The 24,603-nt window shown below is 34.5% G+C and overlaps 1 protein-coding gene and 2 pseudogenes across 1 annotated transcript; all 3 read right to left on the reverse strand.

Moving 5' to 3' along the window:
- Positions 1-9,193: 9,193 nt before the first annotated feature.
- Positions 9,194-10,045, reverse strand: LOC145566270 (uncharacterized). The gene is made up of 3 exons (XM_081625740.1): positions 9,854-10,045; positions 9,666-9,769; positions 9,194-9,572 (listed from the first exon to the last, which is right to left on the reverse strand). The coding sequence occupies exons 1-3, from the start codon at positions 10,043-10,045 to the stop codon at positions 9,194-9,196; spliced, it is 675 nt and encodes a 224-aa protein (XP_081481866.1).
- Positions 10,046-10,050: 5 nt separating this feature from the next.
- LOC145566272 (protein FAR-RED IMPAIRED RESPONSE 1 pseudogene) lies at positions 10,051-11,525 on the reverse strand (annotated as a pseudogene).
- Positions 11,526-19,647: 8,122 nt separating this feature from the next.
- Positions 19,648-24,206, reverse strand: LOC145566273 (putative mitochondrial adenine nucleotide transporter BTL1; annotated as a pseudogene).
- Positions 24,207-24,603: the final 397 nt, after the last annotated feature.

Here is a 24,603-nt window from a genome sequence, read left to right on the forward strand (position 1 = left end):
TATTGGGTCGGCCTAATTGGTTCGTACGGTTTTACATGGTCTTCCATTACACACTTGGTGTATGGGTAATGCCAAATGGTGTACCACCTAATATTATAGCCTTTTACCTATATTTTTTAGGCTTTGACAACCTTCGCCAAACAATATGAAACGTGTATAATCAGACACTTGTCAAATCCCCCCTTTTCATGCTTCCCTTTTCATTGCTTCCTCTTTTCAATGCATGTGTAGGTCAAGCTTCCCTTTTTCATAATTTGTTCGTTTTTGCAGTAGTACAACCACAGTAAAATTGTACATCATTTTAAGTTTTATCCAATTCATTTCATTAGAAATCATTCATGCAATACTATAAATAATATAAGTATATTGTGATATCACATTCATTACATATATTAAAAAAAAACGTTCATATAAGAATAAAAAAAAAAATAATCGTGTTAGTAATACTAGTTTTTTTTTTTTTTTGACAGAAGTGTTAGTAATACTAGTTAAACATACCAACAAACCTTGAATGAAATATGACATATTAGACAGAAAAATAAAACGTTCATATAAGAATAAGAAAAAGATAAAAAAGTGGAACTCGTGCTCGAGTAGGTCTAGTTGTGAATTTGAAGAGTGTTTTAAGTAAATTTTATTTGTGTCTTTCATTTCAAGTTAATCGGATTAATGTAGAGCTGACCTTACCCACCAAAAGATCAAACAAAATCGACTGCTACTGCTGAATTATTACCTTCACATATGATATTAAAAAGTAAATGTCATGGGAATTTAATTCCCCCATAAATTTCATGGGAATTTTAAAATCTTATTTGGTAGGGATTAGGGAATTCACAATTCATGGGAAATTAAAATTACCAAGAGGAGTCTTGGTAATTTATTTCCCATGTTTTGTGGGATATATAAATTCACATGAATTTTGAATTCCCACATTTTTGCATTTTATTGCCTAACAACAAGCTCTTATACAAATTTATGGGAATTTTCAATTCCCCCATTTGTAATTATTAACCAAACAAGCCCTTAGAGTATTTTACAACCAGCGTTAAAACTTATCACATTAGTCTGTTGTAAAATCGTACTTGCACAAACAAAAATAGCAGATATGTGGCTCAATACATCTTACTCTTCTTTATTTGAAAAATAAATTCATGATTAAAAAAAAAAATTTACAATTGCTACTGTTTGTAATTTGTGGCAGTACAAAAAATTCGACTTTACTGGAGTAGTTGAAGATTTTATGCGTGTTGGAGTAGTCTTCTGCCTTGAACAAAGCTGGTCATAGCAATGCAAAAGAAATTGTCATAGCTTCACACTTAGGTCAGTCATAGCTTACATTATAGCATACATGAAGATTGTCATTGGTGGACTTGAAAATAGGAATTGCATTTCATTTTAATCCACTTTTGCTTTTGCTACATACTCGTCCCAAGTCCTCCCAACCGTACTCTTTCTCATTTTAATCCATATCCATTGCATAGGATACTCTATCTTATTGGTCATTGGTGGACTTCAAATAAAAATGGAGTGGATTTGATAAGTGGGATTGGATTTTAATGAAGGCTTCTTGATTAATTTTTTTTTTTATGTATAATGAAATTCATACAATGTTATAACTCAATCTTATAATGAAGTTCATACAATCTTATAACTCAATCTTACAATGAAGTTCATATAATCTTATAAACTCGTTGTACAAAATATAAAACAATGTAATTGATTAAAGTGAAATGAAATAAAACAATGTTAATTAAAACAAATGAAAATTGGACTTAAATGACGTTAAATAGAATTAGTTGTTTGCAAATAATTAAATAAATTGAAACGAAGTCAAACAAACTTAAGTATAAATATTACTTAATTGAATATTTAAGTGATATTTATTAACTGAAACGAAGTCAAACAAACGCAAGTACGACAAACATAATTTGAAATGTAAGTCATCCGATGGCAAATATAAAATATTGAATCAAGGTGAATCTTAACTTCAAATATAAGTGAAACGAAGGCAAAACAAAAATATTGAATCATATTCAATGAAATAAAAGTGAAATAAAGTATAACAAAGCTAACGAAGCTAATTACAACTAATTAACCTAAAAACAAGTAAAAAAAGGGGGGGTAATTGACTGAAATTTTATTGATTCAATTAAGTAAGTAAATGTAAAGAACGAACTGAAACAAAGGTTATTGAATCAAATGCAATCATATTATATTTGAATAAAGTCAAACAAACCAAATTACGACAATTTAAACAGTAAAGCATTGAAAATAAGTCAAACTGAATCAAAGTGACATGATTATATTCGTAAAGTCAATCATAACTTTAAATATAAGTAAAACGAATAAAAAAAAATATGTATCATATTCACAGGTGAAATAAAAGTGAAATAAAGTCAAACAAAGCTAACGAAGCTAATTACAACTAATTAACCTAAAAACAAGTAAAAAGGGGGGGTAATTGACTGAAATTTTATTGATTCAATTAAGTAAATGTGAAGAACGAACTGAGACAAAGGTTATTGAATCAAATGCAATCATATTATATTTGAATAAAGTCAAACAAGCCAGATTACGACAATTTAAACAGTAAAGCATTGAAAATAAGTCAAACTGAATCAAAGTGACACGATTATATTCGTAAAGTCAATCATAACTTCAAATATAAGTAAAACGAATGAAAAAAAAAATTATGTATCATATTCACAGGTGAAATAGAAGTGAAATAAAGTCAAACAAAGCTAATTACAACTAATTAACCTAAAAACAAGTAAATAAAAGGGGTAAATGATTGAAATTTAATTGATTTAATTAAGTAAGTAAATGTAAAGAATGAACTGAAACAAAGGTTATTGAATCAAATGCAATCATATTATATTTGAATAAATTCAAACAAACCAAATTACGACAATTTACAACGTAAAGCATTAAAAAGAAGTCAAACTGAATCAAACTGAAATGATTATATGCGTGAAGTCAATCATAACTTCAAATATAAGTGAAACTAAGGAAAAAAAAATATTGAATCATATTCAATTAAATAGAAGTTAAATAAAGTCTAACAAAGTTAATTAATTGACTCAAAGTACAACAAACGTTATTGACTTAAAGTGAAATGATGCAATTACTTAAATGAAGGTGACAAACGAACTGAAACAAAGGTTATTGAATCAGATTCAATCATATTATATTTTAATAAAGTCAAACTAACCTAATTACGACATAATAATTTGAAATAAAAGTCAACCTAATAAAGTCTAACAAAGCTAATGAACCAAAACAAAGCTTGTTCAGTCAAATTCAATCAAATTCAAGTTCAATATAGTTAAATTGGGTAATGAGGTCATTAATTTAAGACTTGTATGTGTTGATCTTGATTAAGGGTTTTAGGGTTATAAGGGTTAAGGGTTTAGGGTTTTAAGGGTTAAGGGTAAAGGGTAAAGGGTAAAGGGTTTAGGGTTTTCGGTTTAGGGAGTCAATTTAGGGATTCGGACTGATGAAAATTCCAATTTTACCCTCGTCATAAAGTTTTTTCTCTATAAATAGGAATTGATTTCCCTCCTTTGAACCCCACCCCAGCTCATTTCAAAATTTGTATTTCCTTCTTTTACACTCTTCCCACTTCAGCAATGCCTTCCTCCTCCTTTTTTTTTTTTTTTGAAAACACCTTCCTCCTCCTCAAACACTCTCAATTCCTCCTAATTTTTTTGCCGCCCCTATTTATGAGAATAAGCACTTCCATTTTGATGTTAACCAAAACACCGAGCAAGAAACAAACTTCAACGAGTACCTGTACTTCTATAGTGAAGATGGGCGGCTCCCTCGTGGTGATCCACGACGTCATCTTATTGACATAATTGATTTGAGGAAGATCGTTGCTAAGCCCAAGGAGAAGCAACATAGGATGGAGAAGATGATGATGGTGAACAAAGATGGTGTGAAATTTCCGGCTCACTTACCGAACATCGCTGATGTCGTTATGAAGCCAGAAGTTCAGGCTGCAATCAGGCGGCTTGAAAGGGAGGACCCGATGATTGACTTCGAGGGAACAACTTATGTCATACCGGTTGCTCTTATGAACCTGATGGACCCCAAATCGGTGTTGCCTCGTAGTGGTCCGATCTACATGCTAACACCCAACGGGTTTGATGCTAATTTTGGAAGTTACACCGACAAGGTGCAATTAGTGAAGGTATTTCAGTTGATTTTTATTAACTTTTAATTTCTGTTAATTGATTTAGCATAGTGAATTATGATATATTTGATTCACCTTTATAATTTTGTTTTACCTTCATACATTCATAATTTTTTTTTTGAGGACAAATTTCATAATTATTTGTGTTACCTTGATAATTATATTATAACAATTTTGTTTTACTTAAATTTCAGTTTTCAATTTATTTTTATTAAATATGCCAAATTGTTACTTTTAATAAGTATTGAATTGACTGTTAACATGTGATTAACTTGTTAAATTGGTGAAGGTTGCAACGGATATGACAAAAATCAAATTCTGCGTTTATTGTGATCAGTTCATGAAGGATGATCTTTCAAGCCGCTACCAAGGCATTAAAATACGCTCGGACAATGAAGAAGGAAAGAAGCGTTTTCAGCTAGGAGATTCGGTTGTGTTATGGAGTGTTCGTCGTATCAGGAGGCCGTCATTTGTTCCCCATTTCCAGGAGGTGGTTGCGACCCACAACCTAGTGTTGGTGATATTGATGGAGGTTGGAGCGAGTCCAACAAACTGCCTAAGGGTGCTTGAGAAGCTCAGAACAACAATGTGCTGAAAGGTGGATGCAGGAGGGGGTTTGCTAGGAGGCACCGTTGTGATGTGGGATCCAAGTCGTGTAGCCAGCTCCTCATATGTATCTGATTACCCCATGTTTGACCTGCGTCTTGTTGCGGCGGTTACTCCGGTGGTTATTTGATGATGGGGTTTGATGATGTCGTATGATGGTCATGGTTCCAGCTTGTGTTTAATTATTATTATCTTTATGCTTTATTTAAGTTAATTATGTTGTGACGTATGCTACTTATGTGTTATTAGATGATGAAGGTGGTGTCTAATGTGGTAGTACTAAAAATAATGTAAAAAATTATGTATGTGGTGTGGTGTACTATGTGATATAATATAATATATTATTGTTGTGTGTTAGTATATTCAATTTTTTTTACTTAATTTTTTACGAATAAAAAAATAAACAAATAAAAAACATATTATAATTACTGATACACGTTAAACGTGAAAGTAATTACTGACACTATTGAAAAAGTAATTACAACTACTATTGCACATTAAAACATAAAATAAAATAAATTGGTTTTTATTGCCTTAATTTATTGGTGGTTGTAGGTTACTATTCACTTACTTACTATAATGGTGGGTTATTAACAAAAGAAATTTATTAATCTGAAAAATTAATAACAGTAATAATTGATTTTAAAGTCTTACTCTTAATTTACCAAATTAATAATAAAAAATAAAGTATTACTCTAAAAACATAACTAAAAACCCAATAAAAGATATTGACAGTAATAAAAATTATTTGAGTTCGTGAAAAAAAAATTATACTTATTAAAAGTATAAACCCGACAGAACGAAAAACATCGGGTTTAGGTTAAATACATCCAGTTCGGGTCCATATGGTATTTTCTCCAAGTGAAATTTCGGTTCAGTCATATGGAGTTATCATAACCAGATCATCAGAAAACTTCAGGTTGGCGCTAGACCAAATTATGGGTTGAAAACTGCTAGAGTTCAAATAAACCTTTGACATCGGGTTAAATATTGGACTTTAAAATTTGATTAATTTTTAAAAAAAAAAATTACCGAAAATATTGACGATGTAACTTCAAAAGTGAGTAGTGACAATTCAATGCATTTACCTTTTCAAGATTCCCACCATTGAATTGTCATTTCATTGTCGTCCCCCTATTTACCAATTTCCCATTTCTTCAACTTCCTAAATTTCTTTTATAAAACAAAACCCTAAGCTTACTCGCCGCAACCGATTAAAACCCAAAAAAATAAATTTTTTTTAGTTTTCCAATTTGACATGGTGTTGGAAAGTTTCATGGTTCAACTTAACAATCGCACGATATGATCAGTGGTATGATATGTTTGTGTTTTAATTTAATATTAATAACTTAATAATTCATGACACAATTTAGAGGTATTATTGATGTGATTATTTCGGTGATATTCACAAGTATATATTTTATTTTTTTGAATAAATGTTAATTTTATAATTATTAAACCTATATTGTATAATTTTGGTAATGTAATTGGTATACTATGAATTTTACTTTTTTCAAAAATAAATTCACGTACATTGGGATATTTGTGTTTAATGCATGTGCCTACGTAAATGCTACTTTTTATACAGAGCGTTGACCCCCACCTCAATTATTTGTTTCCCAGGTACCACGTCGTGTGGAACATTTACAATGGAACCGTTGGGGAGGCATTTGATGTTGTTATAAGACTTGTGGAACACGGGTCAAACTGGAGGGTTGTCCTTGATGATGGGTGGCCCGATTTTGTGGAGTATTACAACCTACAGATTAGGGATGTGGTTCGATTTTACATCTTCTAGCACACCCTAGAGATGCGGCTTCGAATTTTCCGAGACGGAAATGAAATTACTCTGAAAGAAAGCTCAGACGAGGAGGAGGAGAAGGAGGATGAGCCCGAGCCGGAACCAGAGCCGGAGCAGGATCAGGAGGCGCAGCCGGAGCCGGAGTCAGAGCAAGCACCGTTTTTCAAGGCTAAATTCACCACATCTTACATTGCAGTGGGGCATATGGTATAATTTTAGTTTTTTGTTTTTGTTAGTTTAAACATAAGAAGATAACTAATTTAAAGTGCTACAATCTCATTGCAATTAGACAATCCATGATACATAGTAAGGATAAACATAGCTTGCCATAGACATTCTTATTAAGATTCGAGTTTCAATCTTATAAACCTTATCATACCTCATAGTCTCATAGTGTCACACTTCCTATCAAATCCTCAAATTGGGGAAAATGGACTTCGTAGTAAATGAATCATATAAGGACTTGTAGTGGAGGGTTAAGGACAATTTAATTCCATTAGCTTTTTAAAGTCATTATCTTGTAATTTATATATATATATATATATATATATATATATATATATATATATATATATATATATATATATATATATATATATATATATATATATATATTTGCACTAAGTAACTTGTTGTAGCTGATTGTTCATTTACACAAAGTTATCACCTATTTTTACTCCCTTAAATCCAAAGTAGTTGTCCCATATTCTTGTTTGAGATGATGTCATCATCTTCTAATAATTAACTATCATTTTATTTTTTTGCCAAAATCGGATGCTGGAAATGATTTATTTAGCATGGAAAGGGTACCAAACTAAATTGTCTTAATAATAATTAACTATCTTCTTTCTCTTTATAACAATTAACTATACTTCATTTCATATTTTTCTTACTTAATATGTGTTAATAATGGAACTGGCCATTGTTACAGAATGTCCCATTGACCTTTGCTAGAGAATATTTCTATGGCTTCGATGAAACCACGCAGGTGCTCGTGCAACTTGGGGAACAACAATGGAGAGCTGTGTTACATGTTTATTCTGAAAACAATGAAATTACCTTATGCCATGCGAAAAATGGTTTGAGTTAGATGATTGCAGATGCAAACATTCAACCAAATCAGCGGTTTGTGGTGGAGTACTACGCAAACGAGAACCCAATTGTTTTTCGTTTGTTTCATGTTTATTTTTAAACAATTATTGATGTATTATGAAGTTAATGGGACTTTATTATCTACCTCATCAGCTAGTAGTAGTTGTATTAGTAGTAGTTTTATGTCGGATATATGTTATTAATTTATGTCGGATATTATGAAGTTCTATTAGTATGGTATTGTTTTCGTATCCAAATTTTTATTATAGCTTTAGTTTAGTTTAACATGGAACACAAAGAATTCAATAATTTTAATTAAATAATTTCACAACAATTTTTTAAATAATACACAATTTTTTTTAGTTTAAAAGAAGGCCATTGAATACTACTAATTCGTTACACAAATTAAACGTAAATCCAAACTAATATCCAAACTACAATAATTAATAAATTTAATAATTTTATCTCATAGTATATTCAAATTTATGATAACATAGTTTTGTAGTTTGTAACAATAGTGAAATTAATAATTTACTAATAAACGTACAATATATTAAAGTCCATACAATAGTCAATGTATATTACCCCATATTAAAGTCCATACAATAGTCAATGTATAATATTAAGGCCCATACAATAGTGAATGTAACAATAATATTATAGCCACACAGCCTAAAAGGGAACCAGTCCACATATGAAAGCCTTATATGAAAGCAGTCCACACATGGCAACATATTATAGCCACACAGCCCAAAAGGGAAGCAGTCTAAAAAAAACAACACCAACACCCAAAAGGAAGCATAAAGTAGCCCAAAAGGAAGCAACCCAAAACGACTCATAAAACAAACATAAAGTAGTCCAAACACAAATCGTAAACTAATATTAAACAGACAACCTAAAATGCTTCACCACCACCACCAGCAGATGTGAAACCTGTCCACCCATCATATTCAATCTCATTCCAACCAATGTTGTTCCGAGCTAAAAGGTCATCATCCAGCATCATGAACTCAGATGGATCTTCAAGGTTTTGTCCACACTTGCGCTTCACCTATGATGAATTGATGACGACGTTAACATTAAAACTAATTTTTTTAAAAAAGTAAATGACATTTTAAGCGCACAAAATCATACATGAAGCTTATTTGTCGTTTTTGGCCCTTTCCCTTGGCAGCCACTGCATCACCATTCACCTGAACGCCACATATAAAAAGAAAGAACAGGTTGTGAGTATAAAATATTTATGGAACAAAAACAACGCAAACACAATCATGACTGACCTTGGGTGAAGAAGCCTTGTTTCGTGGTTTCTTGTACCCCGCCTCAGCTAATGTTTTGTGCCTCAACCCTTTAGGCCTACCACGAGGCTTCTTCTTGATTGGAGGGTCCTTGATTGGAGGCTCCTTCATTGGAGCCTCCTTGATTGGTGGTGGTGGGATAGTAGGTGTTTCCAAAAAACTAGTGTACACATCATCATCATATACATGTTCCTGGTTAAGCTATGGATCGACGGTGGGCTTCTTTACAGAAGAGGAGGTCCCCACTTCACCGGCTGACTCATTGACAGGTGTCGGTCCATCTCGATAGCTAATCTGAACTGTCTCCTCTCTCTTCTTTCGGCTACACTCATTCACTACCAAATTCAGCTGGGACAGAGTCACTATTACTGTATCAACAGTCTCTTCATTCACCATTGAAGCTTTTTCACATAGAGGATCAAACTTGGTCATCATCTTGTTGAACCTTTTAACCTGTTCCGACTCACTAGGATCATGGTATGGTACCTTAATTCTCGTGTGCTTATGTGGTACGTCTTTCCTCCAACGCGTGAGAATGTATTTATCCGGAAGGTCAAATACAAGATTTAGGTCTAGTACTCTAATGCAGTGTGATCAAAGTATGCCATGTGTCTCAAATCGATGACACTCACAGCTGACCTCTTTCTTATCACAGAAGAATTGAACACAGTACATTCGTTGCCTGTCAGTAATTTTCTCCTCACTTCCACTAGGTGGAGTCAACCAAACACGGTCCTCAAGAAAGTACTTAATCACTGCCTCGGAGATCAGCGTTTCCTAGCGAACACTGCAGTTTATCATCCTCGCACATTGTTCCTGTACTTCCTAAAATTTGGAGTTCGTGTATATTTGCTGGAATACCCTTTCAAGCTTGAATCCACTAATTAACCTCCTCAAGAACTTCGAGCAACGATCATCTGCACTAACCTCATCTCGGACCCTCTTGTTCAAAGCCTTGCAGTATTTTTCGGGGAATTCAAACAATTTGGTGTGGCGATTAACAAAGCCATCAAAAAACCGATTGATAATCTCAACCCTTTGAGTTGTCTTCATTCCAGCTAAAAACACTCTTTCATGTAGGCTGGCACCCACATGTGACTCTCTTTGTGTAAGCTTTCAAGCCACACATTGTCCTCCAGCTTGTAATCTTTAATCAATTCAGCCAATCGGCTATGAAACTCTTCGGGTGTAAAACTCTCATAAATCACTGCCTTCAAAGGGTTCTTAAATTCATTGTATCTACATTAATTTAGGCAGTAATAAATTGATAAACATCACAGGTAATTCAACAGCAGGTCAGTAATCCATATTAATTGATAATCACCAATGAATTGGATAATCACCAATTTGATACATCACCCAGGCACATTAATTGAACAGCAGCTCACTAATCCATACATCTAGATCATCACAAATGAATTAACAATCACCAATTGATACATCACATTTAAATGAACAGTAGCGCTGTAATAGACCAAGCCATCAACAGTCCACCACCTTTTTTGGTGTACTTGAACAGGGGAAGCAAGGGTCAAAATGGGCAGCAACAAAATCAAAAATCAAAAGTGGTAAGCATTTCTATGCTACAAGACAAATTTAATTAAGAGGCAAAATGGATACAAGGCAACAAGCTTCAACAACTTTAGGGTTATCTTTTTCCATTACCGTAAATTAACAGTACGATTATCAAGGCAACAAGCTTCAACAACTTTAGGGTTATCTTTTTCCATTACAGTAGATTAACAGTACGATTAGCCAGAAAATTGTAGAACTTATTTGAGAGTTGTGACCTCATGTCACTTATAGACTGAAGCAATTATTTATCTTGTAATTGTCTTTGACATTCTTTTCCAATCAATTAACAGTAAGCTTACCTTGAATATCACATCAGATCACAAATTAATACTTAATTTAAACATACTTATAAACATCACATGCAAAAAAAAAAAAAATTATCAATTCATTTGATAAACAGGCATATTGCATAATTCAATTCAAAAAAAAAATTGTATTCAATTCACTATTTATCCATAAGTAATAAGGATAAGTCACCCTACCTTGCACACTTTCCAAGTTTCTCAGGTAACTTGCTCATGATGTGCCAAATACACCAATGATGTAGGGTATTTGGCATGATTTCAGTAAGGGGCCTCCTCATCGCAGCTGCTTGGTCTGTTAGGATGCCTAATAGAGCACGGTCATTCATACACACTAGCCACTGCCGAAATATCCAAGCAAAAGTATCACAATCTTCATGTGATACGAGAGCACACCCAAGCAACAACGACTGTCCATGGTGGTTTACTCCAACAAATATGACAAACGGGAGCTCGTACTCGTTTGTCAAGTATGTTGCATCAAAGCAAACAACATCACCAAAATCCTCATAAGCTGCCCGGCTTCTAGCATCCACCCACGACACATCCTTCAACCTCCCCTGCTCATCCAACCGCTGAGCATGGTAAAAGTTCTGGTTCCCAGACTGCATTTTTTCAAAATACTCCATCATTGCAACAGAATCACTTCCAACCATCTTCAACCGCCTTGCCTTATACACTTCATGCTGTAAATCTTTCACAGTTAAAGGCATATTCTCCACCCCATTTCGCTCCGTGGCCATGCACCCATGTTTTGAGATACAGGCACACCCTCGTCAAAAAAATCTAACAACCTCTTCCTAACAGTTGAAGTCATGTGCTTCATACGATACTCCTTAACTAGCTTTGCTTTGTTGGGACTTGTCTTGTGCGTATGTGCTAACTCTACTGTCTTCAATACCCACTCACCCACTTCATTCACACTTGCATAAATTCTTGCCTTGCATTCACATTTTTCTAAAGTCCTTTTTCCCTGTCGTAACACATCTTTATACACAAGCCCACCAACTACACCACCGGACCTTGCCACACACATAGCCTTGACTCTCTTCCGAGCTTCCCTAACTGCCCTCATGTCAGGTCTACCCCAACACTCACACTTCCATGTGGTTGTAACTCTTACCTTCTTGTTAGCCTTTGAATTTACTCTCTGGACCCTTGTCACTCCAAAACCCTGTTGCTCTGCGTATTCCTTATATTAGGTTTCAACATCCTCCTAAGATTTGAAAACCATCCCAACCTTAGGAGGTTCTATAACAGTGACAACGGTACTTGGTTGCTAGCTACAACAGTTTGCTTATTATGCACTGTCTTGGTAGGAGATACATATGTTACTACCTCCCTAACATTCTCCTGAAAATAATCCCCACCACTACCACAATAACTGTCACTGTATACACCTAAAAATGTCTCCCCAAAACCAAACCCGATGATGAACACCTTTCACCGCCATTATTGGTCGGGTTGAGTATTTAATCTTTGGAGTGCTTAAATTCATGTTCTATCCAATAAATTTCATAAACCAATCCATTTCCTAGCTCATTTCCCTAAACCATAACTTGTTATCCCCTTTTCGTGTCCACATTGCAAAACCGAGAGAAACTGATTTTTGGTCTTATAATTTTGATCCATTTATTATTTTTTTGGATAGGCCTTGAAATAATATTTCCAACCATATATCATAAGCCCAATTCCGAGCTATAACGAAAAAGATATGAGCCAAACACTAAACTCGGCCCAAAACCGACACCCTTCCACTAAAACGGCCATATCTTAAAATCTACAAATTATTTTGACTTTATTCGAATTGGGTTGGAAAGTAGACTTGATAATATTTCCAATGATATATTATATGCCTTATTCCGAGTTACGGATCAAAAATTATGATGATTTTAAAAACGTGTAAAAAACTGAAATTACCGCGCACGATGTAAAAGCACCGTGTCACGGCGCTTGATGACGTGGCACGGTGCCTAGTTCCATGACACGTGTCACGGTGCCTTTTTCCATGTTTTTAATCCACCGTGTGACGGGAATATTGCCGCGCCACGGGATTTTGCACCGCGTCACGGTACAATTTCCCGTGTCACGGTGCCCATTCAGTGACACGGGGCTGTTCCGTGTAACTTCCGCGCACTTTTTTTTACCGTGATATGGTGTACTGTACCGTGCCACGGTGGACACTGCCGTGTCACGGTACGTGTGCCGTGTCACGGAATTTTCTCGTGTCTTTTCCGCGTAAACCCTTCACGCGTTTTCACTTCCCATAGGTCAAATATGTCCCGCATCACTCCAATTTTCCCCGCGTCACGGGATTTTCCCCCGTTTGACGGTGCCTGGATCCGTGTCACGGTGCTCACTGCCGTCTCGCGGTGTTAATTTTTAGGGTTTTTATCTTTTTAGGGTTCCGTGTGTTCCCTCTACTCATTTTCCCTATAAATACCCCCCTCCTTTCTGCAATTCGGGGGATCAAATCATTCTCTCTTCCTCTCTTTTACACCAAAAATCATTCTATTCTCTCTCTCCCATATTCTAAGCCTTAAACCTATATTCCTAATTACACCATTCTTCCCTTAAGCACTCCAAGGAGTCCATACTTAACCCGATGTTCCGTCCTTAAACCAAGGCGTGAAAGGTACAAATAACTGAGGGTTTGGACTAATTCAAATCTACATTTATTTAATTTAATTTCCATTTGATTTATTATTTATTGAAGTTACTAATAGTTTATTCATGATGTAGCAATTTAAAGGAACGAGCGGAATGTGAGTAATTAATTAATTTAGCTACTCTTATTTTATTTTAATATTGCTAGTATCATGATTAGGTTATTTTATATTCGATTTGACTAACGCTATTATTGTTAAATTGCTTCCAATATCAATGTTTGTTCTATTATTATTTCTGATCACCATATTGCATGTTAAAGGGAATATGTAATTGAAAATCACGCCTAATAAGATAATTTGGACAACCGGCTTATGTTCCTTTTTAATCTTGTTATTAAATCAAGTGATCACTAATATTTTAGAATTATGTGCTGCATTAATATTCAACCAATTTAGCTTAATAATATTTTGGAGCGAATTGAATCTTTGTTTGTATGCCTTTGAGATCGCAGGAATCACTTTTCACTACAAGAATCGAGTAGAGGCCAATACGGGCGAATGTGACTCCATGACTCACTTCGTACCATCATCCCCGATCCTCCGTTCGTGGTTCCGAACCATATGGAGTTAGTAATGTCATGGATTATGAATGGGGTGTAACCTTCACGGGTCAGTCGTTGTTGCCTATCGTTGTCCCTTATTCGTGGTTGCCTTTTATGATCCGTGAACAGTTTACAAGTTCCTTAAAAACTTGTTGGCGGCTCCCTACTTTATTTGTCCCTAATCGTATTATGTCAATTCCCACTTCCTATGAGTGCCAAACATATTCACAACATGCTTTAACGTAGGCGCATTTCGAGTGACGCCTACAGTCACCAACAACAATTTCCTCCAAACCATTCCCATCTTCTACATCTACAGTTTTCCTTTTAACTCCACTACCCCGGTTACCTACAACTTCCATTTCTTTGTGTTGGCTATCCATCATAACATCATCCATTTGGCTGTCATCCCAAACACTTCTCAATTGGATCAAACATAACATCAAATGATCAACATTACTAATGCTGATCACAACAATACTCCATATATAAGACATAACAGTAATCCATATATTTGACACATTTCATCAATTATCCATATATTTCACACATTTCATCAATTATCCATATATTTGACAGAATTCATCAATTAACCATATATATGACACAATTCATCTATTATCCATATATATGACACAATTCACAATTCATCAATTATCATATATTTGACAAACCCAACAAATTATCATTTCACAATTCACAATTCACAATTCATCAATTCATCAATTACTGATCCAAAAACAATTCCAACAAATTATCCATATATTTACAAAATCAATCAGAACCCAAATCAATTCATCATTTAACGATCCAATAACAACCCATAAAACATTAACATCTTAGATTGTCAATTACACATTCCAATAATGTCAAACAACGAATTATTAACTTAACAATAAGTAATTTAAAAAACTTATGCTTCCAATCTCATATTCGACACCATAATCATAAAATTAATTAATTCCACAACAAAAATTTAATTCGACAACAAAACTTTAATTATTTGTGTTGTAACCCTTTACTAATTCAAATTCGACACATAATTCAACATATAACAGGGTTTAAGTCGACATAATTTGACAAAAATAGAGAAACCCTAAGTATTCGACTTCTTCATTTTAACCACGCCAACGAATTAAAAAGTGAGATAACTGCCCTAACCTTCAAACCGAACAATCTTCATACGACGATGAACTCCAATCTGCTTATCCAGGGCTGCGGGTGCTGATGCTGATGGAGAACTGTTGATGTGGGTGCTGATGATGGAACTCGACTTTTTTGTGAGAGAAATTTGAAAAGAAAAAAACATTACAACGGGATATTACAAAATAATAACGGACGTTATCTTCAGTTTTAACGCCATCAGCCCAATCACCATTCCACTATGTATTGTTGGCCCACCCAAGCCATGTCAAATATGCTGATATGTTAAATTGCTGAGTTGTTCACCAAGAGAAACAAAAATCATTTCTCGGAAAGATTAACGGGGGCTCGCTCTTTATGGATAATACAATTTCATTATTCTTTCCGCCCTTCTCGGTTATGGAAAGACGTAAGCATTTGTAACAAGTCTAATGGTGTCACCGTGTATTTTTGTTCACAAATTATCAATTAAGCCAAACTTAAAATGGTTTTTTTTTTCACGAAATGCCTCTTAAATTATCACTTAATTCACCAAATTACCCATAAATTTTTTTAAATTTACCAAATATTCATAGGTTTCAATAAAATTGCACCAAATATCCTTAATGACTAAGGTGATAAACTTCGTAGATTCTAATTGGTTCTTATTGGGAAAAAAATCAGCACCATGCAAGCCACCTTCGTCTGCCTCCTCGGTCGGTCACCCCTCCTCTGCCCCCTTCTCCCCTCCTTTTCCGACACCCATCTCCTTCCCTCGCGCCGACCACCAACTCCCACCTGCTACCCCTTTTCCCTTCCTCCATCGCACCCAACCCCTTCCCCACCGCGTAAGCCAAGTAACCCATTAGACTCTGACAACCTCCTCAAAAACACTTCCTTACTTCATGAAACCACCACATCCCCCTTCAAAACGACCTCGACCACCTTGGAAACCACTACACACACCCTTAGACAACATGGAAACCACCCATCCCTTTTCTCCTAGAAAAACCCTTCCTACATATATGAAACCCCCAACTACCTCTTCCCCCACCCTCAAAAACCCTAATCGCTACGATTTTGAGGGTGAGGGAAGAACAATTGGGGATTTCAAGGGTGGAGGAGGGTTTTTTTAAGGGGTTTTATAGGGAAAGAAGGGGGGTTTATGAGTAGGGAAATGGTGGTTTAGAGGGTAAGGTTGATGGCAATGGGGTTGTCTATGTGCGATGATTATGAGGGTGGTTAGGTTGGTGGCGCCACTTTTTTTTTTTGCCAATTTTAGTAAAAATTCAAAATTAACTTGCATGTGTGAGTTATCTCATGAGATTGTATATGTTGGTTTGGATCAAAATAAGAAATAAAGTAAAATATACAACGTTTAATTTGAATTCTATAGAAGCCTAAATTAGAGGTATTACCGGCACACTCGGTCACATGCATGTCAAGTACCGAGGTTTAAAAAATCCCAATAATTACAACCCAATAAAAAAAACTAAGTGAGCTATATATACAACTAGATGAAGCCCGTGCTATATACGACTTGTTTATATTTTTTAATCAAATCTATTTATTTTTGCGTGACACCATAGATATTTGGATAATACTCGATTATAAAAATTATTTTAAATTAAATAATAAAAAAGATAAAGTCAAGTTAATTTACTTTGCTTATGTGTCAATCTCCATCTACGTTGGCTAAAATCTTATACTTTTCTAATTACGTGGCAATACAGAGTCTTACGTGGACGATCTCAAAACTCAAAACTCCTCTTTATATATATATATATATATATATATTAGATTAGGAAGATCTTTTCCATGTATATTCATTGTAATCTTTTTGATGAGATGGAATATGGTACACATCATATATTGAAGCAATGAAAAGTCAATAGGCAACCAATTACTGCCATTTACATTCTCTTTACACAAATTACTAGTTACTAGAAACAAAACCTAGGAAAAAAAAAAAAAAAAAAAAAAAAAAAAAAAAAAAAAAACTACTTAGAAGAAAAAAAACTTACATTGTGATTTGCTGGAGTAGGAAGAAATGTAATCTTAGCATCAGAAATCTTCTTAATCGAAGAAGTTGGTGTAGGTAGCAAAGCGTTGCAAATGCCCGAAACCGCCATTTTTTTACGAAAGAGAGAGAAAGCGACCAAAGCGTATTTGAGTTTTGAAAATTCTGGTCAGGGAGTTTTTATGGAGTTGAAAATACTATATTTTTGAATTTATTTTACAATCCCAAAGTTTTTGATAAAAATATAGTCTGTAAATTTTTTTTGGTTTACAGTGCAAATTTATCATTAGGGATGTGTGTAAGGATAGAACGTTATTTTCTAGTTGTTTTTTCTCACATATTAGACGTAATGGTAACGCGCTCACTTAGTTGCAAGATGGGGTACGGGTGTTGCAATGGAATGTATTCGGACTTGTCCCATTCCCCAAAGTTTAATAGCTTTGGCGGAGTTGGAAACTTCTTAATATAATGCTCTAAATTGTATATCCTAAAAGCACTTAGTAGTCCATGTATCATTATGTGGACGGATATCAGCCTATTAGATGTAATTGCCTTTAAAATGTTGTATGTAAAAACCTTATCGATTACTAGTTTTAGATCTATGTGAAACCTTATTGATTACTAGTTTTAGATCGGATATAAATTGATTAATAAGCATCAATGTCCTACAATTATGAACATATAACTAACATTTGTTGAAAAACTTAGGCCCTTTTCTTTTGAGCTTCTTGGCAAGGCAGAGCAGAGCAGGAGTTAGCAGAACAGAGCATATTAAATTTCAGCAGAGCAGATTTCAGGATAGCAGAGCAGAGCAGAGCCGAGCTGAGCAGAGTAGAGAGCCGAGCAGATTTCAACATTATTATTAATACTATTATTAATGTTATTATTATTAATGTTGTTGTTGTTGTTGTTGTTATTATTATTATTATTATTATTATTATTATTATTATTATTATTATTATTATTATTACTACTACTACTAATATTATTACTATTATTATTATTATTGTTACTATTACTATTATTATTATTAATGTTATTATTATTAATGTTGTTATTATTATTATTATTACTATTATTACTATTATTATTTATACTATTATTAATTTTATTATTATTACTATTACTATTACTATTACTAAGTGCATATACCATTGATTTAGGTGAGTGAAAACATAAATATATGTATACCATATTTAACATATGTTAATAGTAGAAAGATAAAAGACAACGGTTTACTTATATTTATTTCACAAAAATTTTAAAATAAAATGATTTAATGAGTAATAATGATTTTACTTATAAATTTGTCTTAATCATATATTTTATACCCTAAATATAATAATGATATACAAAGTACTACTTGAAAACAACCTATTTTTTTTAATTCTTAAATTGTATGGAAAGATTTGAAAAATAATTGAACTCAATGAACTAACAATCAATACCCACATACATATAATGTTTCTACACATTGTGATTCTAATATCAAATGTTTATAAAAGAAATTGTTATTAATTGTTATTATTATTATTATTATTTATTTTTTTGAAAGAATTGTTATAATTATTAGAATTTATTAATTAATAATATTATTAAATATAAATTCTTAATAGTTTGAATTATTAAATATTAATAATGATAACTATTATTATTAATTATTATTATGATTAATAAATATTAATTATCATTAATATTAATAATTATTAAAATTATTTTATTAATAATTATTATAATTATTCAAAAATAAATTATTATCATCAATACAATATTAATTATTATTATTATTATTGAATATTAATTATCATTATTGTTATTATTAATTATTATTTGAAAATAGAGTAGAGTAGAGTAGAGTAGAGCAGAACAGATTCGATTTAAGCAGAGCAGGGCTCAGCAGAGCAGAGCAGAACAGAGCAGCTCTAAAGAACGGGGCCTTAGTGATGTTAACTTAGTGTCGAGGTCATGTGTATTAGCAAAGTAAGATTATAATTACCAATAAATTACATTAACTCTAGATAATTTTTTGAAATGTAGAAAGCTAAAAAGACAATTGTTAACTTTGGAAATGAATTGATAACTTTATAGATGGCAAACAAAAGGAATTTATCCCCCAAGCACTAATTATATAAATGCAGGTCAGGGGGTAATGTGCTTCAAGAAATGGAATGATTAGAACAACTTTATAAATATTCTTAATTAACAAAGAAGTTTTAGCTGAAACAAGATTAGTAACTCGGTCAATGTAATTTGAACTCCTAAATCCTATAGAAACTAAATGATTAGATTTTTCTCCTTTTAAATGATACACTGCCTCTCATAATGCTTGAAATAGATGGCTAACGAGCACAATTCTGGTTGATCCAAAAGAAAGATATCTTGACTCATCCCCTCTTTGAATAGGGGCTGAGGTATTTGAGGATGCTTATAAACGTCTTTCAAGTAGTAATATGTCTTTCCAGGCTTTATAAAACATCTAGGTAATGCTTGAGTTTGGCATGACTTTCGAAGTACTTGCTCCCCAACCTCTATAAGTCTATATAATCCCATTACACCTTCTCGAATACTTCTGCAAGTGTTGCAGCCATGTTCGGACGGCATTTGCCTTGTAGTGCTGCGACCATCAACCTTTTCCTACAAACCTCAAGGGAGCAACTAATTGTACTTGCTGTAAGACCTACCAAACATAACAAACAAAATCTATATCACTACAAGAAAAACGCTATTTTGCTACGGAATTTTCCCGTCGCAAAGTGGTGAAATTCCGTCGCAAAACCACTTTGCAACGGAAATTTCGTCGCAAATGTCCGTCAGCTGATCCCTTATCGCAGAAATAAGACTTTGCTATGAATTTTCCGTCGCAATTCGATGCGTAGCAAAATTCTCTATTTTGCGACGCTTTTTCCTCCGTCGCAAACAGTTTTTTGTGAAGGAAAAAAGCGTCGCAAAAGTAAAAAAAAAAAAATTTAAAAAAAAGGGCACCTCTGGCAGCCATTGTGGCCACCAGAGGCGCCCCACCCACAACCCACCACGCCACGCCACACAACACCACAAAATCTAGATCTAACCCACCCCCGACCACCCTAGACCCACCATCGACAATTACCCCACCACCCTAGACCCACCACAGACAATTACCCCACCCACCCACCCTAAACCCACCCCTGATCCACCCTAGACCCACCCTAGAGCACCCATAACCAACCCAGACCCTGCCCTGACCACCCAAACCCACCTCTGACCCACCATCGACAACTACCCTACCCACCCAAACCCACCTTAGACCCACCCCTGATCCACCCTAAACCCACCCCAGACCACCCATAACCAACCCAGACCCAGCCCTGACCTACCACCAACAACTACCCCACCCACCCAAACCCACCTTAGATCCACCCCAGACCCACCCTAACCACCCATGACCAACCCAGACCCAGCCCTGACCACCCAAACCCACCCCTGACCCACCACCGACAACTACCCCCACCCACCCAAACCTACCCTAGACCCACCCCTGATCCACCCAAAACCCACCCTGACCACCCTTGACCACCCATAACCAACCCAGACCCAGCCCCCGACCACCCAAACCCATCCCTGACCCACCACCAACAACTACCCCACCCACCCAAACCCACCCTAAAACCAGACAAACCCCATACCCAGACCACACCAACCACCGACAACTACCTCACCCACAACCACAACCAGACCAACCCCATACCAGCTCCAAGCAAAAGCATCTCAACACGGCTAAACTTTTTCTTATTCTGTGCAACACAAAAAGACGACGTGCTGTATGGGAGCATCCCGACAAGGGTTGGAGCAAGACCAGAATACAAGGCACGAACACCGCCATATTTTTAAATTTTACTAAGAGCAACTGTTAGATTAGGGTAATTATCAGGTCTCACAGTCAATCAATCCTGCCAGAAAGAAGCCAGAAGCCAATATTTTAAAAGAACAAACAACAGAGAATAATATTTAGCATATTTAAGACATTTTAACAAATTCTTCGGGTATTCAAGAATGACAGCATTTTTCATCACATCCCCAAAACTAACTGAAGAAAAGAACTGGCTTTCTGATCAGCCTATCAATTAAGATGACGACTTTTCATAAATTCATGTTTATGACCACAAACAAATACAAAGATCAAGGGAAATGATAATTAGACAGACGGCAAGCCATTAGTATATATACCTTAACAGCTTCGAGAGGATGGCATGCAAGTGTACCAGCAATACCAGCAGAAGCGCTTGCCAGACCAATTGGAGACAACCACGAGAGAGGAAAGGTCGAAGTGATGTCGCCAAATTGTAGCTTAGGGTCTCCATCACGGATCCATTTTTCTTGGGTTGATGTCATTGTTCGCTTCACCCATCAAATGTTCCAAGCTCGATTGCTTGAGCAGGGACTATACGCAGCATGCTAATAGTATTTCCTGCCCATACACCTTGCCATCCTTTCTGCTAAAAGACCTCAACGAAACTTCTAGCTATGCTTCTAGACCCAACACCAACAACCATTCTCGTCCTAATATCATGATGTTACATTAGTTTTAAAAAACTTGAAACGGAAAACACTCACTGCAACAAGGATGTATAGGTAATTGCCTCTTTGTTCAACACTATTATCCAACTATAAAACGAACTAATGAGTCGAAAACTAAAAATTCTCAGACAGCAAAAATTATGGACAACAAGCCGGAAACTATTATAAATCAGAACGAGTTGTGGACTTATAAACAGCATCTAAATTCCTTATAATCCTGCTATAATCCTCATGAAAGCTATGTTCCAGCATGCAGAACAGCCCAATTTACATCATGTTGTATTAAGTAGTTCTTGCACTTCTAATGTTATATGATAAGAACCAATGCAGCAAGAATTAGAAAACTTCAGGTCACAAAATTGTCATTTAAATCCAGAACAATTGCCAACACATTTGCTGAACTTGCTTGCAATCAACAAAACTGATCCAAATGCAATATAGGAGCAAAAGAGATTAAAACAATGAAGATTATACGAAATTGAAATCAAACCTGATGGTTTCAGGAGGTGCTAAACCAACTTTGGTCATTGCTCCTGCAAGAGCACCACTAAGAAACTCAATCACCTGCTTCTCTGGTTCCAATAAAATCCTGAGCCACATTAGAGCAGCATTTCAGCCAAGTCACACATCAATACAATTCAACATACTACAAATTCGATGTCAAATGCTAATCAATAGAAAGAAACTGACCGATATCATAGCAATAGACTACAGACTAAATCTTATTCTAAAGTACAAATTATCACATGCATTAGCAAATAAATCAAATCAAAACTCTTAAGCTTTAATAAATTTCAATGAAAAAAGTATGTTTTTTTGGCAATTAAAAAGGTATGTTTTTTTTTTTTGGCAATTAATTAAAAAGGTATGTTAAGATACCTGAAATGCTTTGCCAATGTCAGGAACTTGGAATTTAAGGTCCAAATTCTGGGCTTTTTCAAGCTCCATGTCTCTAGCTAGGAAGTAAAACAGCTCCATGGAAATCCCCAAATACTAACTGCTAGTTATTCTGCAAATTCAAGTTTACTAAGTTCAACTTTAAACTTTATATCACATTTCAACACAAAACAAGTTGTAGGAAAATTTAGAGTATTGGTGATATATATAATGATTTGATTTTCTTAATTAGCATTGGTTAAGATGTGGATAATTAAGGGAGTTAAAATATTAGAGATAAGACAAGAAATTGAAGTGGTGTTTTGCCGCTCGGACACAATACTTTTTGCTTCAATTAATTGTGACGGTTGGTTACAATTGGTTTTGCTCTATATTTATATACATGAATGTATATAATGAAAAAACAAGAAAGTGAAAGAAGTTGGACGTGACTTTCTTCTTTTCATTCTCTTGGTTTGGCTATTATTTTTCAAGGTTCATCATCACAATTTACACAAACTTGTTTACATTGAATCATAATTATACTACACATAATTAAGATTGTTTCTTCGTTGTATCTCCTAAGTGAATTTCGTGAAACTCGGTGTGTCGTTTAAGGGTCGAAATATTACTTTTGGGAAAGTGATTCCGTTCACGCCTCAAAGGTTTATTGTTGTTCAATTCCAATTTCATCTTTGTGACCTTTGTTCAAGTAAAATCCCCAACAGTCCAAAAGTAATAATTCTTTACAAAGATGGGAGCCGTTAAGGAATTGACATCAAATTTCCAGATTGTGGATAAGTTCAAGGGTGTAGTTTACGAAGATGGTGGTTTCATATGCATGGCTATATTAGATGTTGAAGATAAGTTCCACTAATAATTTCAAAGTGATGTGATTTTGGATTGTTTCACATCTATGCAAATTATATCGGTTAGTATTACTGCCTTGTTCTTTTTATGCATGGAAACGGGAATGTGCGGTAAGAAATTAAGTAATTTTGGCATTGATTATTTATTTATATCATGATTTCTTAATTACTTGTTTTTACATGGGTGATTGTTATTGATGGCATAAGTTAAGTATGGTTTTTGTAACTGCAATCGGTTTTAATTGTGGGCCTCTTATACATACTTTTTCTTTCATCAATGGTTTTATTTGAGTATGATATATACGTTATTTCTCTCATGATTACTTTTATGCAATTAGTGTTAGTTGGTTTTATATTTCTTCTCTATGTAATACTTTTGATAGAATATAGGATTATTATTCTAGATATTCTGTTAACGTTGGATATATTTTGTATATATTGTGTAATTATCTTTTGAGATTTCCTAACGTGATTAGGACTCACACTTGTAACCCTATATATGGAGATTAATGAAATCGACTTCAATCTGAGGAGTTTACAGTATCTAACATGGTATCACAGTTTTAGGTTACGATCTAGCTTCCGCAAATTAATTTTTTTAGCAGCCATCTTTGTCCTCTTTTCACGGAAATTCCTTCAGGAAATTCCTTCATTAGTGCTTTTGCAGGATCTTTTGCACCGCCATTAATTGATTACTTTATCAATTAATTCCTTTTCCTGATTCTATTATTTTGTTTTAGTTTTTGATGTACCTAACTTCTTCCTGCCACTAATCTCATGGCTAAAGATGACGAAATACCCTCTTCCTCTTCTTCTTCTGATTATCATCATGCTTTAGGTGTTAATAACATCAAGAATGTATTTCCTCTTATTCTTGATCGAGAGAAAGTCCAATATTCCAATTGGGTTGAATTATTTGAGTGTCACACACATGCGTACAATGTTCTTGATCATATTGACCCTAAAACAATTAAACCGACGGATATATCGGATGAGATGTGGAAACGACTTGACTCCATTATCAAGAACTGGATTTATAGCACAATCTCCAAGGATTTGCTTGAAACAGTTATAGAAAAGGG

Source organism: Chenopodium album, chromosome 11 (assembly GCF_948465745.1).
Source record: "Chenopodium album chromosome 11, dcCheAlbu1.1, whole genome shotgun sequence".
Lineage (NCBI taxonomy): Eukaryota > Viridiplantae > Streptophyta > Magnoliopsida > Caryophyllales > Amaranthaceae > Chenopodium > Chenopodium album.